General features: G+C 42.2%; 1 protein-coding gene across 3 annotated transcripts in view; it reads right to left on the reverse strand.

Annotated features, from left to right (window-relative positions):
* The window catches only part of MAN2A1 (mannosidase alpha class 2A member 1), a 200,393-nt gene extending 185,594 nt beyond the window's left edge, over positions 1-14,799 (reverse strand). The window contains exons 1-2 of one of the 3 annotated variants that reach the window (XM_030565963.1): positions 14,118-14,798; positions 2,191-2,451 (exon numbers count right to left, since the gene is read on the reverse strand). In XM_030565963.1, coding sequence (XP_030421823.1) covers positions 2,191-2,451; positions 14,118-14,252 — 396 coding nt within the window. In that variant the 5' untranslated portion in view covers positions 14,253-14,798. Of the gene's footprint in view, positions 1-2,190; positions 2,452-14,117 lie in introns of those variants that run through there. The other 2 variants (XM_030565964.1, XM_030565965.1) reach the window with 2 other exon arrangements.
* Between the last annotated feature and the right edge of the window lie 8,292 nt (positions 14,800-23,091).

Raw genomic sequence — 23,091 nt, forward strand, 5'->3', positions numbered from 1 at the left:
TGGCCTCTACAGCTAAACGGAATTTTAGTGGCCCGGTCAGCTGTGCAGACCAGAGCCAACAGCGTCCCTTTTCGATCAGGCATTCTAGTCAAAAACAGGCAACCTGGCAACCCTAGAGAAAAACCCCTTGGCAGGGTTTGAAGGACTGACTCCTGCAGAAGCCCCTGCTGGAGTTGGGGAGGAAGGGTGATCTCTGGGAAACTTATCTGCATGCTTGGAGATTCTTTTATTGTTTTTGGTATGTTTTCTCTGTAATGCTTTCACCTTAAGAAGAATGTTCCTGCTTATAAAGAGCTGTGTGGCAGCTTACAACTGTTGGCAATTATAACAGAACACTGCATAAAAAGGCCTGCTCCTGCACTTTGCTTTTTCCTCAGAGGCTGTCTGACCTGCTGGTGAATAACACAGACAGTATTGGAAGGGAATTGTGCAGCCTGGAAAAACCTTGGTTCTGAGGCAGAGAGATGTGGGTCTTCGCCCAGTACAGGCAGGGGAGCCAGAAGCCTGAAAGTGATTGCCCTAAAAGTGATTGCACAGAGTGGAACTCCAAGTGCAGTTGAGCTGAACTGAGACAATCACCACAATTATTCTTTCTGGCCTTGAAATTCTATTAATGTTTCCAGCTCTGACACCTTTTCTAAAACTGCAGCGCTCTAAAAACTTCCTCCCCTACCCTCTGCTACCAGTGTTCATGTGTATTTATAACCTTATTACTAGCTTAATTAAGTTTTTATCTGATCACCTTAGAATGCATTATAGAAAGATGACTGACACTTGTGTAGATTACTGTTTTTAAAAGATGAATCTATTTCTCTCTATATATGAAGTATTAATACAGAATGAACTACTACCAGGATCCATGAGGGGCTTATAAGTATTGTATAAGGTGCAGCAGATTTTATAGATGTTATGCCTACATTCAGTTATCCAGAGTCAACTATTTCCTAGATATTGTTGCTGTTCAGAGACTGATTTCTAGATGCTTCTCTGTGATCCAGGCTTCACAAAATTTAATCTTTGCATACAGGATCTATAGCCACATCCGACATCCAAAATAACAGAGTTCAGAACTAAATAATACAGAGTACAACTTTGAGGTTCCCCTACTCTTTAAAAGTAACCACACAATTAAAAAAAAAAAAAAAGACCCCATTTTTCACTGATAACTGTAAAATAAACTTAACTTGTAGAATACGACTTTAAAAGATGCTGAACACCCAGAGTCCACATTAAAATAAATTTAACAAGCATCAATCACTTTTGAAAAGTCAAGCCCAAGTTTCTAGGCCAACTTTTTGAGACATGAATATTCCAAAAAACAGAAACAGTTCTCAAAAAAGGAAACAGTACCCAAGATTTTCTCTCTCCTTCAAAATTCCACCTCTTACACATGCATTGTTTCCCCTCAAAAGTAAATTAAATTATCACCTCTGCCACTCATCTCTAAATGCAGCATACAGGAGAAGTTTCCATATTTCCATTCAAGTGGTTCAATTTCAGAAAAGTGTGAAAGTAGGATGGAAGGAGAGTCAAAAATCAACCAACCCAACACACACCTGTAACCATGGAGAGACTACTATATTTCCAAAGTATAATCTGTTAGAGTCTTGCAACCCCGTATCAGGTTTGAGTTAGGTTATCTAAAAACAACCTGACCCTTTTGGGCTCAGGTCATCTCTGATCATCTCCTGCTGCTTGCGTGTTTGGTGCTGCGTGCCTCACTCCTGCCAGTGCCAACTCATAAGTCACAGTGCCTCATTTTATAGCGCACAGCACAGCAATGGCCATCAGGAGCAGGGCACATTGCTGCCACCACACCAATCCCAACAGCAGGAGGCATCCAGAGATGGATCATGGGTGTGGGGAGTGGAAAGTCCCACCAGGCCAAGCCTACTGATCAAGAGGCAGTGGCAGCACGGACAGGTTCAAGGGGAAGTGTCCGGCTTCGGTCAGGTCTAAAATTGACTTGACACGCTCGAATCAGGTTGGCTGTGCTCGAGTCAGGCTTTAAAAATAGGCCCAAGCAGACCTCTATAATCAGTATTAATGTTTGATAATGAACTATAAGAATTTAAACATCGAGGTGGTAGATTCTGTGACCTAGTAGTAGTGCTCTGCAGTGCCAGGTGGTATATCAGGGTTAGATTTCTAGTTACTAGGAAGGTTAATACTTACTTACATGCTTCTTACCTGTACATCTGAAGCTTGACTTCTACTTTTTGAAGCAAATGAGCAATCCTCAGGATCAATTGTGAGAGATACTAGAGCAGATGGCAGAAGCTCAGAAAAAGATCCTTGACTGAAATTTACGGCCTCTGGGTTTCTTTGACCATCCTTCACAGATTCACTCAGATTGATCACAGAATCTCTTATGTTGGAAATAATCTCATTATTTTCTGCCAACAAACGTTCTAAGTGGTCTATTTTCTCTTGCAATATTGAAAGCTGGCCCTATTAAAAGAAATTTAAAATTCTATTAGTCCTCAGATTATCTCCTTGCAAATCTAAATACTTGGAATTCCATTTTCAATTCTGCTAAAGTGGTATTTCCTGACAAACATTTTATTGAATACACCATTATTTTGTGTTCACTTATAGAAACAGAACTAATTATGGAAAAGGGTTCCTAACCATCTTGCAGTGCTACATGGAAACTTCAGCACCTGAAAGAAAAACAAAGCATGAAAACATGTCTTATACTTTGCTATAAACTTGAACTCATGCTACAAATGTTTAACCAACAGTATAAAGGATATTCAACAATGACAAAAATAGCTACATTGGGTTTCAAATACCAAATTAATCATGGCAGATAATTACAAGTTAGTTGGGAATTTCAAATTTAAAACTTTCCTTCATGCCTACCAAAATTTTCCAAAAACCCAGCCTTTGCATATACTAGCATGTCTTTAGCTGAAGAAAAATCTGTTTTCATTACAGAGTTAGTTGCATTTTGAAATGGGCTTGAAAACAAGGCATAAAGTTTGGTTTTCCTGTATGTGCAGATGGTCTTTCAATGTAACATTCCATAGTTTATTACCTTTCAAAGATATAGCTGCATAAAAATTTGTACATGATTTCATTGTTTAAAAAAAACACAGCAGAGGTCTGAGGAAGAACAGAAGTGGTACATAATAGGGAGAAAAATATAAATTGCCTGATCCATACTAGCTAATCCTTTAATTTAGATTGAGTACAAGCAGTAGGATAATCTTACAGTTATACAAATTAAACCTAAAATTAAACAAGTTATTTCTATTTGGCAGCAGCAACGAAAGCTCTCTCAACTTGATGGGGTCTTCACTGCAAAATTGGTTATAACCCTATGACTGATCAACTGATCTAGTTCTGGACCTTGCTGGCAGGCAACATAAGGAAAAGAAACTGACCCTTCCTCCCGGAAGACAGGGGTGAGTGGAAACCAGATAAAACAGAAGGACAATAATACCTATCCATACCTATCAGCCAATAATCTTAGACTGGCCAGTGGGAGTTGGAGCAAAAGGTGCTGTACTTCCTACCAGGGTGCTAACCCTTAGACAACTCAGCCCCGTCCTTTAATCTCAAATCACTTCCAGCTAGTGAGTAGGCAGTACATTTACAAACTCCAATAATTTTTTTTAAAAGATGTTTTATACAACCACAAGAAGCTAGATGGCATCATTTGGGTTTTTGACATGTGGATATATTTGCTCACTAATTAGTTTTATCTCCACCCTAGTATTTTGGGTCCACAGGTTCCACCATCAATAAGAAAGATTGAGGGGCAGAGGGACTTTAAACAAATTCTTTAAAAAATCCTTGACCTATTCCAAAAGAATAGAATTCATGAGTCATTTTTGCCAAACATTCTCTCTACATCAAAAAAAAGTTACAGGTCAAGATTTCTGCCTAAACTTTGTTCATTATGTTCAACATATAGCTAATACTGTCATAGAGCAACTGCCCTTTAATGAATCCTTTCAGTGATCTGCCTGTTTTAGCAGAGTTTATGACTTAACACTCAAATTTTTGCTGGTACCTTGCTATTTCTATTTTATAATACAACAGCTAACAGCCATTGTCAGAGGGATTCTTACTTGAATATAAACAAGCACTCATTTTTAAGATGAGTGATGAAGCTTCAATGTTCTATAAACAGCATCAGGGCCTGCAGTGGCAGAAAGGACATAATCCTCAAAATCAGCGATAGAACTCCAAACTGAATGTTTTCTCTCACCATTCACCTGAAACATGCTCTTGCACATCCTTTGGAAGGCCCAAATTGTTTCCTTAACATGTAAAAACAGTGCAGAGATCTATACTTCAATTTGAAAAGACTTAGGGTATGTCTACATTGCACACCTTACAAGAGCATGGCTGTGCCACTGCAGCCACACCATTGTAAGGTGTGCTGTGCAGCCGCTCTTTATCGCTGGGAGAGAGTTCTCCCGGTGACAAAATTAAACCACCTCGAATTAGGGGCAGTAGCTTCTTAGCCAGGAGCACAACTATCCACACCAGCGCTGTTCATCATTAAAACATTTGTCAACAAGGGATGCATTTTTTCACACCCCTGAGCAACAAAAGTTTTAATGGTGGAAGTGCCAATGTAGACAAACTTTTAGATTTTTTCCAACTATTGCACTAAGCCATGGGCCTCGTTTAAATTATGAGGCGTAGAGTTTTTTGTGTAATTCCCTGAAAAGTGTTTACTTTGAATGAGTTTGTACCATGAGGACCATCCCTCATCCAGATAAGACAAAATGGCCTTTTTGACTACCTTATCTAGTAGGCATTTCCATTACTTTTAAACCTTAAAGCAGTTCTTTGCAATCATGTGGAAGACTTGTTTCATGATTTTATAAGCTTTTCCAGTTTGTCTCTTCATGTTTTTGGACTACATAGTTGGTTTTGAAATAGAATCTGTGTTCACTCAGCCTGTTTAAGTTAATCTTCTCTGAATACTCAACTTTAAAATGTAACTTTCTTAGCAGAATACTTTGTTTCTACTCACTGCTTCACAAACATATACCATGGCTGTTGCCCTGCCAATATTCCACTTGTTTTATCATGTTTACAAAACGTATCATGATGATGACTAAATTCCCACCCTTCCATATATTAAAGTTTGGTTAACCAAACAAGGATACAGGTCAACCTCACCAAAACAATATCCTAGATATCTGTAAAGGTTATGACTCCAAAACAAACAGAAAATTGATATGTATAATGACAGAATACTGTGGAGAAAAATAAGCGTAGTTTCATGCCCTCTGGTGGTACAAAAGACAAACATCTGAGGCCAAAATCTCTGCCGGGTTAGAGCCTGTTTTAAAGCAAAATCCAGATTAATTTATACCTCAAGACAGAAAATATGCCCGGATTCAAAGTATATATAAACCCGGGCAAAAGGTTTGTGTGCGTGGATGGTAAGGGTGGGTGGGCTAAACCTCTGGTAAGAGCACAGGTTAGCTCTGCAGTGAAGTCATACCCTGAGAACCCCACTCATGTCAGTCAATTCAGTTCCGTGCAGGCACTTGGATCCACCTGCATGGATCAAATTGCAGAACCAGGATCTTGATTTTTTCTATAGTTTCACTTAAAATGGACATCCATATTTTAAGATAAATCAGAAGGCAAAAATAAACCTATCAAAAGGTGAAACGCATAAGAAAGCAACATATATAGAAATTATTTTTAATACATTACTCTTCAGAGTTCTAAATTTAATGTAGATTCAGCAAAATGTTTCTTAATTTTTGCTGTTGCCTAGTGCAACACTGCAAGATTCTACTTTTTCTCTCACCTAATACATTGGGGGAGGCAGGGTGAGAGAGGGCAGACAAACACAATATTATTTGCTCTCTATTAAAACAGATATGGCAGCCACCACTATAGAGAAGTCTGTATGATTGCTTCCATTCTAATCTTGTTTTTAGTTGCTCATAACTTTCTGAAATTTTCACTTTTCAAGCTATTTTCCAGGCCCGGTTTCTACTTGATAGGTTATTTTTAAGTGTTTGAGCAAATATGGTCCAACCCTTGTGGTTTTTTTTAGTACAAGTGGAACTTGAATACTTTTTGCTTTTTAAAAAGCTATCTAGTTGAAATGGCTTGGAGTAGACAGCTGAAGTTTGGCACAGAAATAGCTCTCTTTGGGAACTGAGTGTTCTAGTGACGTTTATTTATTTGACCAAGTCATGACTTCTTAAAAATCACATGTACAAAGTGTACTTACGTACATTATTTTTCACTAAGCCCATAAACAGTGTAGCTACTGATGGTACCCATGTTTGGCTAATCTGACTGTATAATCAAAAAAAGTGTGCATGAACTCGAGATATGAATTCAGTCCCTGTGGTTAAGGTATTGAGGCATTACAGATGGTTGCTTCACTTTACTGACCTTTGCAATGGACTATGAGTTCCACAACTCCAAATGTTTGCAAAAGAGAGAGTCCTTCCTGTACAGCATTTTAGGCATATGTGCAAACCACTCTTGTGATATTCATTTGAAGAGTTTCAGATTATGGAATTTGTAAGCACTGTTGCCATTTTTTTTTTTCTGCAACCCAGCAGAGTTTCAAAGCTCTAGAAAATTAAGATCCTTTTTGTTGTCTTCTTCACTCTTAAAGCCTTTAGAATATCATACCAAGATGTCATTATGCTTGCACATTTCAGCACTCAAAAGTCAAGAAATGACAATGTTAAGGTTATATGCAGCAACCACCTTAACTCAGCTGTCTTGGGAATATGTTACATACTAAAGTTTGATATTCAAACTGCTTCTCAAATACAGAATCATACAGTTTTTCTACATCCTATCACACAGACATGTACCATTTTGTAGCACTATATAATACTTTGTAAGCCAGAAAGCTAATTGAAAATGCACAGTAAACCACACTTGGACGGCATACTACTGTAACAGATTCCAAACTTCTGTGAGGTGACCCAAAAGCTGAATCCCACATGCCTTTAGCTTACTGGAGGCTGGGCAGAGTTTAGGCACTGTCCCTGGCTTTGGACCTCTAGGAAGCAGGTGCAGACTTCTTGTCTGATATCTCTTGGCAGTGGGTACCCCATAGTACAATATCTAGGCCCTGAAACAACTACCATCTCCCCGAACCCTCCCTAAAAGCTACTGTACATTCCCCAGAATCCCACTGAAGACCTAAGCTTTCTGGGTTGCAGTTTACTTCCTCAGGGCTACACAGTAGCAAAAAGAAAACAGATTTTGCACAGAGCACCATTACGAATTACTTAGCATGAGAAATATACAGAGCAAGACAAAATAATAAACAGACATATATACATTTTCCCTGCTTCAGTTTCCTAACCACTCCAAATTGTAATTTAGGAAATAGGCCAGAGTCCTCTAAGGATCCTTCCTATGGCCCCTGCCCTCCTTCATGTGACTTCTCATCCAGACTGTGGAATCTCTGGTCTCTTCTGCTCTCTTTTACAACCTTCAGCTTCCCTTGTCAGGTGGGCTCCTGATGGGCCTCAACCTGTGACTACCCTTAGCAGGTGACTTCACTTCCTGGCAACTTCTCCCCTGGTAAAGCAGCAAAGAATCCTGCTAACTAATAGATGTTTTGAAGCATGAGCTTTCGTGGGCGAATACATCTGATGAAGTGGGTATTCATGCTTCATGCTTCAAAATGTCTGTAAATCTATACGGTGCCACAGGATTCTTTGCTTTTACAGATCCAGACTAACACAGCTACCCCTCTGATATTGGTAAAGCAGTTTTAAAGGGTAGGAGCCAGCCTCTTGTCTCAAGATATTTCCACCATAATAGAGGTCCAACCAATCCATTGTCCCTGGTCTAGTAAAGGTATTGTATGTGGTCTGCAAATGGCGTATTGCACAGAGAGGCATTCCATGACAATTTCATAACTACCACCAAAATTCATAAGTGGTACCCAGACTCCCCAGATCGTCACTATCATGATAGTGAACATGTACTAATTAATATAGGCCATTTAACTTCAAAATGAAATTAACAGTGAACTTAGGTACAATTCAGTGCTGAGGTAAGCAACATAAGCTGTGCTGATGGTTGAAGAGTATGGTACATGGGTGCTGACAAAATTACTAAAATACATACCTAAAAAAGAATAAGAAGTCTAAGTCAAAAGAGATATTAAATTAATTATGGGCCAGTAATTAAAAAAATACTGAAAAATGCTACATGTGCATATTTGAGAGTGTACAGGAACATGTAATTAAGTGCATATGCAGGATGGATCAGAATTCAGATTACTTGTGAAACCTTAGCTCTTCCATTTTCTGACAGGAGTACTTAACTGTGCAGCTTCAATATTTTCTTAGCATGATTATTTTATACAAAAATCTTTAAGAGCAGATTTTGTGTCTGGACTGGTAAACTTTCATGCTGACTTTTCAGTAGCCAGTCAGGCACAAGAATATGCATTTTAAAGGGATATATAGTATTGCAGTAAGTATCTCCTCATTTTGTCTTTCCTCTTGCCATAAGTCTTAGGTTTTTGTAGCTGAATATGTACTCAGAAAATCATGCCTTTGACCAACGTAGTCACTTTAGAAAACTTCTAATACTGGAAGTCAATGCAGAGTTCACAGGTAAATCCAACAATTGCATAGTTCATGTGCTCTGGCTTACTGATTCCATACTGACTAAGATGAAAGAGCCACTGAATGATTTGTTTTCTTCAGATTTTCTGCCACTATGCAATGTGAGCAGAATGTGTTGGCCTAAATTTGACTAAAACAGTATGATGAACAATTATCACATAACTATGCCTGTGAGAGGAACCTTTCCCATTATTTAGTGGAGAGGTGGAGAGAGAGAGAGAGTTACACACAGAGACAGACGGACCGACAAAGTGAGTATTCGTCTGATGAAGAGGGTATTCACCCATGAAAGTTTACGCTCCAATATGTCTTTTAGTCTATACGGTGCCACAGGACTCTGTCGCTATTTACAGATCCAGACTAACACGGCTACCCCTCTGATACTAGATGGGCAGACACTCCTTGGATACACACAGTACTGCAGCATTCCAGCCCTCGCCTACAGTTTAACAGACTAACCTCAAATCAAGATAGAAACCTGTACAAGAGAGTTTAAAATTTAGTCTCTGTAGAGTGAATCCTTAGCTGTATTATCTGGAAAGACACTATAGCACAGGGGTAGGCAACCCATGGCACGGGTGCCAAAGGCATCACACAAGCTGATTGTCAGTGGCACTCACACTGGCCGGGTCCTGGCCACTGGTTCAGGAGGATCTGCATTTTAATTTAATATGAAGCTTCCTAAACATTTTAAAAACCTTATTTACTTTACATACAACAATAGTTTAGTTATATATTACAGACTTATAGAAACAGATCCTCTGAAAATGTTAAAATTATTACTGGCACGCAAAACCTTAAATTAGAGTGAACAAATGAAGACTCGGCACAACACTTCTGAAAGCTTGCTGACCCCTGCTATAGCAGCCATAAAACTTGGAGAGAGGCAAAAGGAGAGAGGCTGGCCATGGAACCCTGCAAGGTGGGAGTTTCCCAGATCCTGGGCTACAGCCTGAGCCTGTTTGTCTACACTGCAAATAAATAGCCTCACAGCCCAAGCCCCATGAGCCCAAGTCAGCTGGCCCAGGACAGATGCAAGCTTTTAATTATCCCTGACTTCAAGCTACCTGGAAATGACAACTAACTGCAGATTAAAACAGTAAAAGGAAGGAGTTCTGAATCCTAGGACCAGAAAGGCTAAACTTTAGAGAGGCCTAGAGAGAAGAGCCCCCCAAAAAACAGTAATATGGTGTAAAAATAATACGCTACTTTAAAGCCTACTGAACAAAACCTAAACTAGTCCACTTGGAGTCAGTATTCTGGGATCGGTGTGTTATGCTTGTGCCACTTTATTTTCTATGGTAATCTAACTGCTTTGATATGCAATACAAACACTTAGGGCCCAAATTTTGGTTTTCAACTGTATTTCCATAGTGCTCCAGCAGCATTAGAGGGGTTACAGACCACACAGAAGCACCCACAGAAAGGCCCCTGCATAAAGAGGGCTCACAAGCCAGTAAAAAGCTTCCAGGACAGCTTTACTCCAGCCCTCTCCCCTGCTTCCAGCATAGGGGACATGCCAGAGAGGAGGAGCAGCTTTGCACTCTGGCTATTCTCAGTAGGTGGCCAGCCCATGGAAGCAATTGCAACCAAAATATAACATCTACTAGGAGCCAGGCCAAGAATACCAACACATGCAAAGATGACAGCCACCTTTGTCATCCTATATTCCTGCAACTAGCTCCATTTGGTGGAAACAGAACTGAAGCTATAATCGTTAAAATTTCCATTTAATCCACCACATACATCCAATAATCACGAGCCTTTTATTTACTTCAGGTTAGTCATTGTAAACAAGGCAGTGATTTAAGCATCAGAATGTCATTAGCACCATCTTGTTCACATGACAATTGTATCTAATTATCAGTAATAAATATTTATTCTATGGTAATACCAAATGACCTCAAATTGGGATTGGGGCTCCATTGTGCTGGGTGCCATTCAAAAACATAGAAAAGAGAATTTCTGCCCTGAAGCTTTACAATTTTAATAAACAAAGGCCATACCTACACTTGGAAAAAAGGGATATTTTAACTTAAACTAACAAACATATCAATCACTTTTTCCTAGTGAAGACAAAGTCCTTGTCTTCACTAGGAAAAAAGTGCATTTTTAACATGTGCCGGCTAAGGTGTTAACGAACATTAAAATTTTAGTGTAGACAAGGCAAGTTGAAGTTTTAACATGTGAACATGCTGAGATAAACATGGAGAAGGGAACATATGGATACTAAGGGAGCTATGGGTTTACATGTCAGCCAACCTATTTAGACCTGATGATTTAAAAGATGATTTAATATAGGTGAAGAGGTCATACAGAGTTCAAGAAAATACACTGAAAATATGGTTTATGGTAATTCTAGTTTGATCTAACATGCGGAACACAAAAACAACAAAATCCTTTCAAGAGATTACCTGCAAAGACCTAAGTTTCTCTACCTAGACCACAGCCTCAGACACATGGAGTTGGAGAAGGAAATGTCACAAATCACATCCCTGAGGGCATGAATCTTGGTTAATTCACCACAGATGAGTAGGAAGCAAATAGAGAGAGCTAAACCATCAATTTCTGCAGCAGCTTTTCGTTTTTATAAAAATTAACTTTCTAGCATCTATAAAGATAAACTTCCAAATGTCAATAAAATACTGTGTTTTGTGTCCCCTGCCTGGACATAAACGGTATACTGCAGCAGCAGCATGAAATTGACAAGACGCTGGTCAGTTTAACAGATGCTATTCTGAACCCTGACAGCAACAGTGAACTGACAAAATCAAGTCAGTTAAGGTGCTACTGGGGCTGTTGCCTTTAAATCTTGCTGATGGCTTTTGTCTCACATCCTCATCTTTCATATCAACCTCAAGCTAACGTATCACTGGGATTAACTTGTGCCTAGTAAGTTTCATAGTTTTCTCAAATTATAATAAAGTGCAAAACTAGTAGTCTCTTCAGCTTTCACTGCTGACAGCAAAAAAAAAATTGACAAAAACAACATCGGTTTCATCTGTAACTGCTCAGGGAAATAAAATAAGCAGCAAAAACAAGAAATGAAGCTTTTCACTCAGAAGGATCCAACTAGAGGATGGGTGGGGATACTACATTAAGAAAGAACTATCCAAAATGCTATTAGCAAAAAAACACTGTCTCCTCCCCGCCCCCTCACAGCAAACAAGATATTTTGGGGGTAAGTAGGGGGAACAGGAGTACTCTCTCTTTTAGGAACCAGAATGGGTTGATGGGGGGAGGCAACTGTAAATTTAAATATCTGCTATCCAAATGCTAAAATAGGTGAAAGACCTAAAACTGGTAGGAATCCCAACACCAAGGTACTGATTGTGGACAATGAGAATCCCCACCAAATCTTACATGTCCTACCTTTTTTTTTTTTCCAGGCCCTGAAGTTACTGTATAATGATATAAAAGAAAATGAATGAATATGTTCTTTTTCTGACTTTTTTCTGGACTTTATCCATTTACTTTGCAGTATCTGCATCCTTCTCTCCCTTTCCTTCCAGAAAAGTTGGTGGATAGACTGATACACAAATATATTTTAGAGAGACTATAGCAGGTTTGTACCCTTCTTGCACACCCAAGTGGTGTCAATGTTTTGTTTTTTACCCCCGTTCTTTTTAGTTTATTACTAGTATCATTTTAGCAGTATCTGAACAGCTAAAAGATTCTACTCAAGAAATAAGGTATTTTATTTAAAAAAAATAACTCATTTGAAGATTCACCTGTTTACTTCAAGCTTCTTGGGGTCTTAAAGGAAATTTTTGGTTTGTTTCTGAAAATAGTGGAAAATATAAAAATGCTGTGCCTTTTACTTGACCTTTTGTACTTTATCTTGACACATTATTGTAAAGGCAACAGGGATATTTATCTTTCCACAGACATATGCTGTCAGTATTCTGCTGTTTTTACAAAAAAGAGTGAAAGGAAGTGGTTCTTTTGTTTTAAGTGGCAGTTTTCAAAGCACATCATCTTATTTGAAAAGCATTGTTCCTTTTAGTTACATCAAAAAGAAACACTAATATGAATTTCAAGATTCCATACTAGTTGCAATGTTTACATTTTCCACATTAAAGCAATAGGAATACACAATTTCTCAACCACTCATGTACCAGTTTGGATTCTTTTTGTTGGTTTAGTTTTTTTAACTGAACTACAAACCACATTTTCCCTTTCTACATAAGTATCTCCTAAATCAACTGTAACACAATGTAAATAGCATTTAAATTTCTCTCACACGCGAACAGCAAGAAAAAGTGAAGGGCTACAAATGCCTTTCTGTACTTTATCATCCTCATGTAACATGCAATGCTGTTATGAATAATAGTCAGTGAACAGCCCAAAGTAACTCTTAGAGAGAAAAAAAGACCAATACAAATCAATTTTTCTTTAGAACAGACCTACCTGTGGATCCAGATAACTGGACTCCAGGATAAAACAAACACATAATAATAATGTCTTTAACAATTATTTGAACTTCTGGATTCTGAGAACTAGCACTTAAGAATAAACTTTACATCTTTGGTTCCGCTCACTAACTGCGCTGAACATGAGTTAAGCTGTTAGGCATAGAAAAGTCTAGTTTGCCCAGTTAGGATGAACAGCACATAATTGAGCACCACACAGCTCATCTCCAAAGTATGACAGATGTTTTACATTACCTCAGTTACATATCTGCTACAAATAAAACAACGTTTAGAACACACTATGGCATTATGTCCTCCTCGCAAACAGGTGGTTTGCACCTAAACTAACCCCTATAACAACAAAACTTAACATTCATTTTCCTACAGAATGCCACAACAGTTAACAACAGACGGGAGGACATCTCCACTGACAAACTGTGTTAGTCTCATTGATACAGAAAGCCTCATGGGAATAGGGTGACCAGACAGCAAATGTGAAAAATTGGGACATAGGGTGGGGGGTAATAGGAACCCTATAAGAAAAAGACCCAAAAATCGGGACATCTACTCACCTTCTTTACCAGCTATCCACACCACCATAAATCGACAAAGTCACCCACATGTCAGATGTGTGCACGCACTCAGCAGGGGCACCAGGAGAGAGACTGTTGGCCCTGCGCCACAACTGCAGTTTCAAAGGCACGTTTGTAAAACTAGAGTGGGTAGTTCCCATTACACAGATCTCTTCCCTCCTCCCGCATGAACGATACAAATACGCACCCCCGCGGAGCACGCTGCCCTAACCTGACCGACCGCCAGTCCCAGCACCCCGCTGGCGCTAAGGTTTCACCAGGCGGGGGTAATGCCCCAAAGGCAGGACGCCTCCTCCCCCCAACAGCGCCCAGGAACCTTGGCAGGAAATTGCTAGACCTTACCTGCACCCGGGCAGCTGGGGTGGGGGGCAGCTGTCCCACCTCCAGCCAGCAGCACTGAGGGAAAAGGAAAGTCGAGTAACTCACCCATGCACCATTTAAAACCTTTGCCCGGAACTCGCCCCCTTCTGGCGGCAGCAGCGCCCCCCCCCGGTGCCCTCTGCTCCGCTCACCTTGGGGAAGGTGCCCTCCCGGTGGGGGCTTTTGGGATGGTCGAAGTGGCCCCTATCCAGCATCAGGTAGAGGGAGAAGATCACGACGCAGAAGATCGCGCTGCCGAACACTGTGAACTGTCTGCTCAGCTTCATGTCCGCGGGCAGCCGGGCCCCGCAGCCAGCAGCTCCCAGCCCGCAGCGCGCTCACCCGCCCGGGGCTCTGACAGCGCCCGCTTAACTTCTGGGGGCGCTCGCTAGCTCCGCCGGGCCCGCTGCCTTCCCCGGCTCACAGGGAAAAGTTTCCTCCGGCCGGGCTGTCCGGGAAGCGGCAGCGGGTGTCCTCACGCGATGGCCCCACGTCGCCGAAGTTCCCCTGCTCCAGCCGCGCTCAGCCCCCTGCGCCGCCGCCTCCTTTTCAAGGGACGCCAAGAGTTTCCGGGAGCGGAGCCGACTCCCCCCCCGGACTAGTTATTGCCGAGTGGAGGAGCGGGGGCGGCGCTGCGGGACCAACTCTGCTGCACCCCCGCTGCTCCGCTCCGCCGGGCTGCCTCTGAGCCGCACCGAAGTCCGCCGCCGCCGCCCCCCCGGCAAGAGCGCCGCTACCCCGCAGCACAGACCCGGCAACAGGGACGGCGCCGCGCGCACACTGAGCTCTGGGAGCGCGGAGCCCCCAACCGGGCAGCACCAGCCCCTGCTGCAGCCGGAGAGCAACGCGCTCCGCCCCCCGCACGCACCGAGGCGGGGCGGGGCCTGCGCGTGACACGCCGCCCGCGCTCTGAGGCAGGGGCCGGCGCTGAACCGAGCGGTGGAAGGAGAAGCGGCTGCCCGTCCCACCCTTGGGGGCGCGGCCGTTGCTGCTGCCGCCCCTCAGCTCCGCGGAACGTACTTGCGTGCGCGGCGGTTGCGGTTTCGGTAGGCCGCGCGGGAGCACGAGCTGTTGTTGTTATTGCCGTTCGCCCCCTGGGGAGCGCGGAGCAGCGGCGCAGAACTGTTCCCGCTGGTGCTTCCCCGCGGGCCCTACGGAGCGATAGGAACCAGCGTGGCGGCTCGTGCTGCCTTGAGTCAAGCTGCGGTGCTCTCGAAAGGTGGACAGGGCCTGAGCCGCCGTCTCTTGGTCATTGACAGCGCTGAAAGTAAGAAAACGCCTGGCTCGGCCTGGGCTCAGGTGCTGGGACCCACCCCCCTGGCCTGCTCCAGCACAACAGGCCCCGACCAGGATTTCCCCTGCAGGGACCCCCGTGGTGATGATGGCAGCCAGCCTGGCTCCCTGCGTGCTCAGGGCCCTCCTGGGGCAGGCGGTGGGTAGCCGCAGCAGCTGGCACCGTGAGCGGCTTGGGAAGGGGGAAGAGAGGGAACACAGGAGCTGTCATTTTTCCGGATCTTCTATCCCCATCTGTCTCCCCGCCTTGAGTCCCAGTTCACCTGGATGCATTGGCTGGGCCTGCTGTAGTTTCAATTTAGATCAGTCATTTCACTATCTGGATAAGCTACCAAAACAAGCTCTTCTACCTCATTGAAATGGGGCCACAGTGCCCTTACAGATGGTGTAGCTAAGGCTGCCCACTATTAGGTCACCCTCTCCCCCATTTCTCCTTATAAGACTTCGATTTCAGTTGCTTATGACTTTGCTCAACTTAAACTGTACAGCCTAAATTTTTCCATAGTAGTAGGCTACCTCATGCTGATACTTTTGAGGCTTTTGGAGCTGAGCCATTTCTGTGAATGTTAGAAGGGGAAAATATACTGATTTGTCCATGTTGATTTTTTTTTTAAACTAACAGTTTCGGTGAGAAACTCTAATGCCTCCATGCTTTGGAGTAGGGATGTGAAATTTGGCAGGACGTCACTCTGGCCTCATGCATATGCCTTTTGTCATTCTTGTGAAAATTCTCCCTCATTATAAGCCTCTGGAAAACCTCATGTTCACTCATGTTCTGGAGAGCCTTGTTAGAGTTTCGTAGCTAAGTTCTCCACAGAGTCTGTCTACCCTGAGCATGCTCCAGTACCTCACAGTTCCTAGATGCCAACTGGAGCACACGTACACCATCCTCCCAGAGCATCTGAGCATGCCTCATCCCAGGGCTCAAGGGGCTATGCAGCCCTTTCCCTGAAATTTCTGCTTCCTAGCTGCTGCAGGCTGCTCTTGTGCTAGAGGGACTGCTGCTCCTGGGCACTCTGTTTTGCCAGCTGCCCGTGGGCAGAATGGAGGAGAAGGAAAAAGCTGCCTGACTTGAATGCAGAGGACTGAGGAACAATGGATGGGGTAGAGCAAAGAAATGCTGAGCAAATGGACAAGAAATGCTGAGCAAATAGGAGCCTTGGGGTGGGAGGAGAGATTAGAAAGTGGGAGCAGAAGACTGGGATGAAGGCGGGAAGTAGGAACAGAGGGAGAGACAGGAGGATAAGAGCAGTGGGAATGGGGAAGAAGCTGAGAGGGACAGCAACAGGGGAGGAGACAAGAGCAGGATGGTTTGTAACCACCGTAACACACACCCTTACAGAACCTGGAATTGAACTCAGGCATCTTGAATGTTTTCCATATAGCTATGAAACTCTCTGTCAAAGCATGTCTTCATCCCCTTCTAGTCACAGATTCGCATAGAGGATAACAGGCCTAATTCTTTTGCCACTCACTCTGTTGGCTCAAGCGATAAAGGTAGTTCCTGTGGATTGAAAGATTCCAGTCCTGCCAGTGGTGCATGTGGAAGAGACCACTGTAGTTCCATGTGCTGAAATTTTTGTTCTTTCAATTTTTTTAAAAAAAGCTTAGGAAATTACATATAACTATGGGCTGGTCTACGCTACACAGTTAAAGTACATGTAAGGCAGATTACCTCTACCTAATTGCCAGTGTCTATACAATAGCCTTGCTCTCGCTGATGTAAGTGTCCTACTACACCAATTTAATAACTCCATAGGCATAGGGCTTATGTCAGGGTAGTTAGGAAGAAGCAGTGTCTGTGTAGATGGTGTGTTACATCTGCTGTTGTCTGTCTTGTCAGTTTCATGGCAGGAGCCATGAAATTGACAAGAAAGCCAGGAGCTAGAGCCCAGCTGCTGTGGCTCCTCTGGAGAGGTGAGTGACTGGACACCATTCCAGTCTTGAAGCCGGGGCAAGAAGCCTGGGCAGCTTCCCATTCACTTCTGGGAAGGAGCTAGGGTGAAAAGCCAGGAAGCCTTGGGCAGCTTTCTCCCTCCACGGGATCCCCAGATGGCTTCCCTCTTCCCTGCTCCCAGCAGGGAACGGAGAGGCGAGAAGCCGAGTGGCTACCCCTGCTCCCAGCAGAGAATGAGCAGCAGCAGCCCGCAACGAGCCCAGGAGGCTGTGGAGCTGCCAGAGAAGATGAGAGCCCAGTCTTAAGTCAATGGAAGTGCTCCTGTTAAGGACATGCACCACCAACCCAAGGAGAGTAGTGTGGACATGCACTACCTCAGTAATTACTATACCACTATAGTAGGTCGACTTACATTTCTAGTGTAGACATAACCTCAGTTAAAAGACCATTATAGTTGCAGAATCAAGCACTCAAGATTTGGGAAGGGCCATAATTAAGGTTGCCCATGTAACCTTAATTAACCTTCTTGTGCATGTGCATTATAATACAGTCTTTAATTACACAGTCATATACTTCTTTTTACTCATGTCATCCCTGCCTCATTCAGTGCACGGGACAGTCTGTGCCCTGGAAATAAGTCGGGCCTGTGTAATGAATTAGGCTTTGTCTGCTAGATTTCTGCCTCATATGTTGAGGCAGTTGGAGGGGTATGTAGTGAGTGAGGTCAGAAAGTGCAGGAATTAGACAAGATGGTCTTATACTTAAGGTTGTGAAATGCCACCTTGAAGATTTAGATTCTATTCCTATTTCTATCACTGAGGCCCGCCCACTATTGCACTGGAATTGCAATTTTCAGATGGCCACTGTGTATTTCGGTTCTGTACTTCCAACTTGAGAACCTGCCATCTGATTTGCAGAAGTGCTCTGCACTTGTATTTGCCAGTTAAGTCAATGGAAACCTTGTTTTAAACATACACTAGAACATCAGAGTTAGGAACACCTTCGGAATAGAGGATGTTTGTAACTCTTGTAACAAAATGTTACGGTGGTTCTTTCAAAAGTTTGCAACTGAACATTGACTTAATACAGCTTTGAAACGTGCAGAAGGAAAATGCTAATTTTAACCATCTTAATTTAAATAAAAGAAGCACAGAGACAGTGTCCTTACCTTGTCAATTTTTTTTTAAATTTTCCCTTTATTTTTTTAATAGCGTATGTGCTAATATAACAGTCCTATTAAAGGATAGCAGTAAAGCAACGGTTTCCATGTGGTAAGATGCATAAGCCTTCTTTATCAGCAGCTGAGTGGCTGTATGAACAGATTGCCTCAGTCTTTAGCCATGATGCTGTGGTATAAGCATAGGCCATTACTGCCAAGCTACATAAATAAACATTACTCTACAGCCAAAATGCTTCTGAAATAAATGTAGTCCAGCTGTACTAATTCTGGGTCACTGAGAACGAAAATGATGCTTAAAATTGTTGATTGGCTCTAGTTTTCAAGATAGGCTATTGGATCAGTATATACGACCCTTGACTTGGGAATGGCGGAGGATAAGTGAGTTACAAAGGGAAGGGATCTCAATTTAAACCAGAAATGACTAAAATACATCTTTGACTGGATCTATGAATAAATCTATGACTGGGTTTGGACAGCACTTGCTTTTGAGGCAAAACAATGAATGATGCAATCTGAAGCTGGTATTGCATCATACATGACATGAATTGCATTATGTTATTCCTAGAAGTCCTGGATGATGCAATCATAATGAAGCTTACATCACTCTGCTGAACAAATTGCCCTATATCAGCTCTAGAAATCATACAGTGTCGTGCTCTCTTATTTGTCAGTGTTTGATTTTGCCAAGGGACGCATTTCTGTTTAGCCAAAGTGAGCAGAGATGCCTCGTACTTGTGTGAACAGTGCAGATAACTTCTGCTATGTTTGTGGTGAAGTGACTTTTGCATCCCAAAAGCGCAGTCTAACCACTATGGTTAAGAAAGCCTATCACCTTTCTTTTGGCTGCAAAACTGGAGATCAGGACAAGAGGTGGGCCCCACACATATGCTGCAAACACTTCTGTAACAAATCTTCGCCAGTGGTTGAACAGGAAAAGGAAATCTATGCCTTTTGCAGTGCCAATGATTTGGAGAGAGCCAACAGATCATACCAGCAATTGTTACTTCTGCATGGTGCCTCCAGTTGGGAAAGGTGTGTCAAAGAAGAAAAAGTGGACTGTGCATTATCCAAACATTCCATCAGCTATACGCCCAGTACCCCATGGAGAAGGACTGCTGGTTCCTGATGCACCAGAATCATTCTCACTTGAGTCAGACGAGGAAGAGGAAGAGGATGAAACTTCTGGTTCTAAACCATCAATGTCACAGGACCCACATTTTCTCCCATCCTTCTCCTCCGAACCACACCTCATAACACAAGGTGAACTGAATGACCTTGTCAGGGATTTGGAACTACCCAAGAGTAAGGCAGAGCTGTTGGGCTCCAGACCACAGCAGTGGAATCTCCTGGCAAGCTATCAGGGCAAATGGAGCCCATCAATGCTTGCAGACTATTGCTGGACAGTGACAAGAGATGCTCCATTTAATGAATACAAGAGACAAGCCAAGAAGCGCCGAGTAGACACTGAATAGGACTAACCTATGTACATAATAGTTTTTTGCCTTTTGTTTCATAATACATTTTATTTATATAACCCTTTTGCTGATTTTTAAAGTGTTCCATAAACAGGACAGGTGAAATATTATCATGTAAAGCAACCATAAACACATGAAAAGACCTAGGTTTACAATTTATGATTAAAACTCTATCTACACAATAGACAGACATAAAATGTAAAAACTTAAATATCTTAGAAACAGTAGCCAATCAGTTGTTTTAATTGTCATATTTGAATTCAGCACATCAAAATACACAATAAATAGCACATTTTCTCTCTGAAGCAGTCAACTTCTCAAAAATTGTAGACCAGTGTAATGACCCATGGCTGTTATCTGAAAACCATAACTGCCTTCAGAGATCTTACATTAACCTGGCAACGGTTCTCATTCATCTTCACTCCTTCTCCTGTTTCTTGTATTAAGCATTTATAATTAACACTTACCTTGCCTTCTTAAGACCAATTCTACAATAAGCAGAAGAAATAAATGCCACACATTAAGTGTGTTTGATGGTTAATTAAATGCACGACTAGAGGGCTCAGGGACAGAATTTCTAGTTTGCTTAGGATCTGTTCCCAGAGTTGGTACTATACATTATTTTATTGTTTTGGAGACACAAACAAAAATCACTGCCTTTCTGAGGTTTCTTTGAATACTGATTTAGTTTTTTTTAAATATTTGATATATGCAAAGTTAACCAAGTGAATGGCAGCACAGAAGATCACATGGCGAAATTCTGAGAGGTGGCATGATTATAGATGGTGACTTCTGTATACGTCAGCAGATAATTACAAAACATTCATTAGAAGAATTCACATCAGTTATAAAACACTTTCCAGATTGCAGGTCCCTTTGACCCTAACATGTTTTGATCTTATTTAAGCATGTCTAGTCTTGGAAAGTGGACTTGATATAAGATGGGGTAGGAAGGGGTTATTGTTTGAAATAAAATTGTAGGCTGCTTTCCCTCAGCAAGTCTTCACATTTATTGCCAGACTGGTTTATTTTCAATGCATCAATTATCTTTTTGTGATACAACTGAACAGTATTTAAGGTGTTTGGCAGCTACTCTTAAACAGTTTACTTGTGGTGGTTTCTGGTGTTACTGTGATGTTTTCTCAATTAGATTAAATATATAGGCACATTAGGCTGCTTCACAAAAATTGAGCTACAAGGATTCCTGAGGAGAAACTTTCAACAGTGTATGAGTCTGGCTGGTTTTCTTTAGCTTGCAGTACAAGCTTTACAGTTTACATTATCCTCACCCTAATACCAATTTCCAGAAAGTAGTCTTTCTAAAAAGAACTTAAAACCTATTTCCTGAATGTCAGTCAGATAAATCACTTATTTGAATCCAAATGAAATCTGTGACACTGGTAGACCAGGTGCTAGCTCATGTCAAGGTCCTTAGGCCTCACTGAACACTCACAAATGCATAGCTGGAAACTAGTCTGGCTCATCTGTGTGTTAGACTTAACATCTATTTTAACAATGCTATCAGAACTTGTTTAGTCTTTATGAAATGCTCGTAGGATGCTGCATGTATTGATCTCACTTATAACATGTATCCCATGTATTATATTGAGGATTTGCATTGTAAACCTTTGTAACTGTGTAACCCAAAAAGGAAAGTAGCATTAATTAATGTAAAATGCTGATCCTGTAACAAGCAGGGCTACTGAAACCAAATGAGCCTTTGTGAAACATCAAAGGACAAAGACTTTGTTGACCCTCTCCCAACATACACCCATGAAGAGGAGATGGGCACAAACTCATTTGAACTGTAGGGAAAAGGAATGAAAACCGTGACCAGAATGAACTGTGCTGCTTGGCATTTAGAGGGCTATATTTCTAAGCGTAAGCAAGGGATCCCCAAGCTTCTCATAGAAAGCTTGCATATCACAGCAGTTTCTATTACCTTTTGTAACCTAAGACTCTAAGTAATTTGTGTGTGTGTGTTTACCTGCCTTTGCCTTGTAAATAAATCATTTCTTTTTCTTAATGAGTACATCTTTTGTTAGTTTGTTGCAGATTGGCTACAGACATTGTCTTTGGTTTGAGATCTGAGAATAACTGGTCCTTTGGTAACCTGATTATTGTTGTGATTTTTATGTAAAGGACCATCTACCACAAATGTAAGTTTGCCTGGTGCCAAAATAGACTGAGTACCCAAGGGAGACTGCCTGTGACTCCATGGTTAGGCTGCTGTAGCGCATGAGGAGTTCACACTTGTTACTTGGTTGATGAAATCTAAGTATAGAACTCATAACCAATTTCGGGTGTGTGCCCTGGTTTGTAACAGTCTGTCCTAAGGCTGTAACTCAAGTTCATGAGCCACTCCAGAGGACTTGACAAAAAGACAGACTGACATATGTACATATACCCCACACACTCAGGAAACAGCTTAAGCAGTGCCGCATTGCCCACTGCTAACATCACATAAAAATACTTAACCTACATTGTATTTGTTGCTAAGTAGATTAAGGTATACAGTTTCAAGCTGGAGCAATTCACTTTCTAAGCATTCAGGTCCGGTCTGATCTAGAATGTTAGTAATTGGCCAAGCGAAGCAAGGCCCTACAGTCAACTTTATGGCTTTTCCCCGTTTTCTTCTCATGTAATGAGATACTTTTGAACGCTGCATCCAGGCACTTCCAGAGTTGCAGGGAATGTTCAAGGCATCAATAGGCAGAATCTATTGATTTTGCTGGAAACTGGAAAAGCCTGACTCAGAAGAAAAACCAAGCCTCCAGACTAATTGGTGCTGGAGGCCAAGAATCTCCCTGGCTCTCCCTGCTGCTACCTACACATATCAGAGGGAGCAGAATAACTTGCTGAGTAGGAAGGTTGAACTCCAGGCTATAGTCAATAGAAATAAGAAGGTCTTAGAGAAAGGTTTTTTAAGGGAAAATGGGTTTCAGGGTGGAGGTGGCAGGGAGAAGAGACCTGAAGTGGGAAGGAAGCTGGGGTCCCATGGAAGGAAGGAAAATAGTGGTGGTGGGGGAAGTGTAGTTGGAGGGAAATGTAGGGAAGCAGGGACCCAGAGTACAGACGGAGGCAAAAGCAGGGACCCAGTGCAAGGGAGAGCAGTGAACTTCTGGGGTCAGGAGGGAACGGGGTGGGGACTCAGGTTAATGAGTCACTGGAAAAAGGACAAAGCAACTCGAGTATAGGAGCTAAGGAGTATCTGTAACTCCACCTAGGCCCCTCATCGTCTCCATTATTCCTCCCTCAATCCTGACACATCCTCTCCCCCA

This window comes from Gopherus evgoodei, chromosome 6 (genome assembly GCF_007399415.2).
Source record: "Gopherus evgoodei ecotype Sinaloan lineage chromosome 6, rGopEvg1_v1.p, whole genome shotgun sequence".
In the NCBI taxonomy this organism is placed as follows: Eukaryota; Metazoa; Chordata; order Testudines; family Testudinidae; genus Gopherus; species Gopherus evgoodei.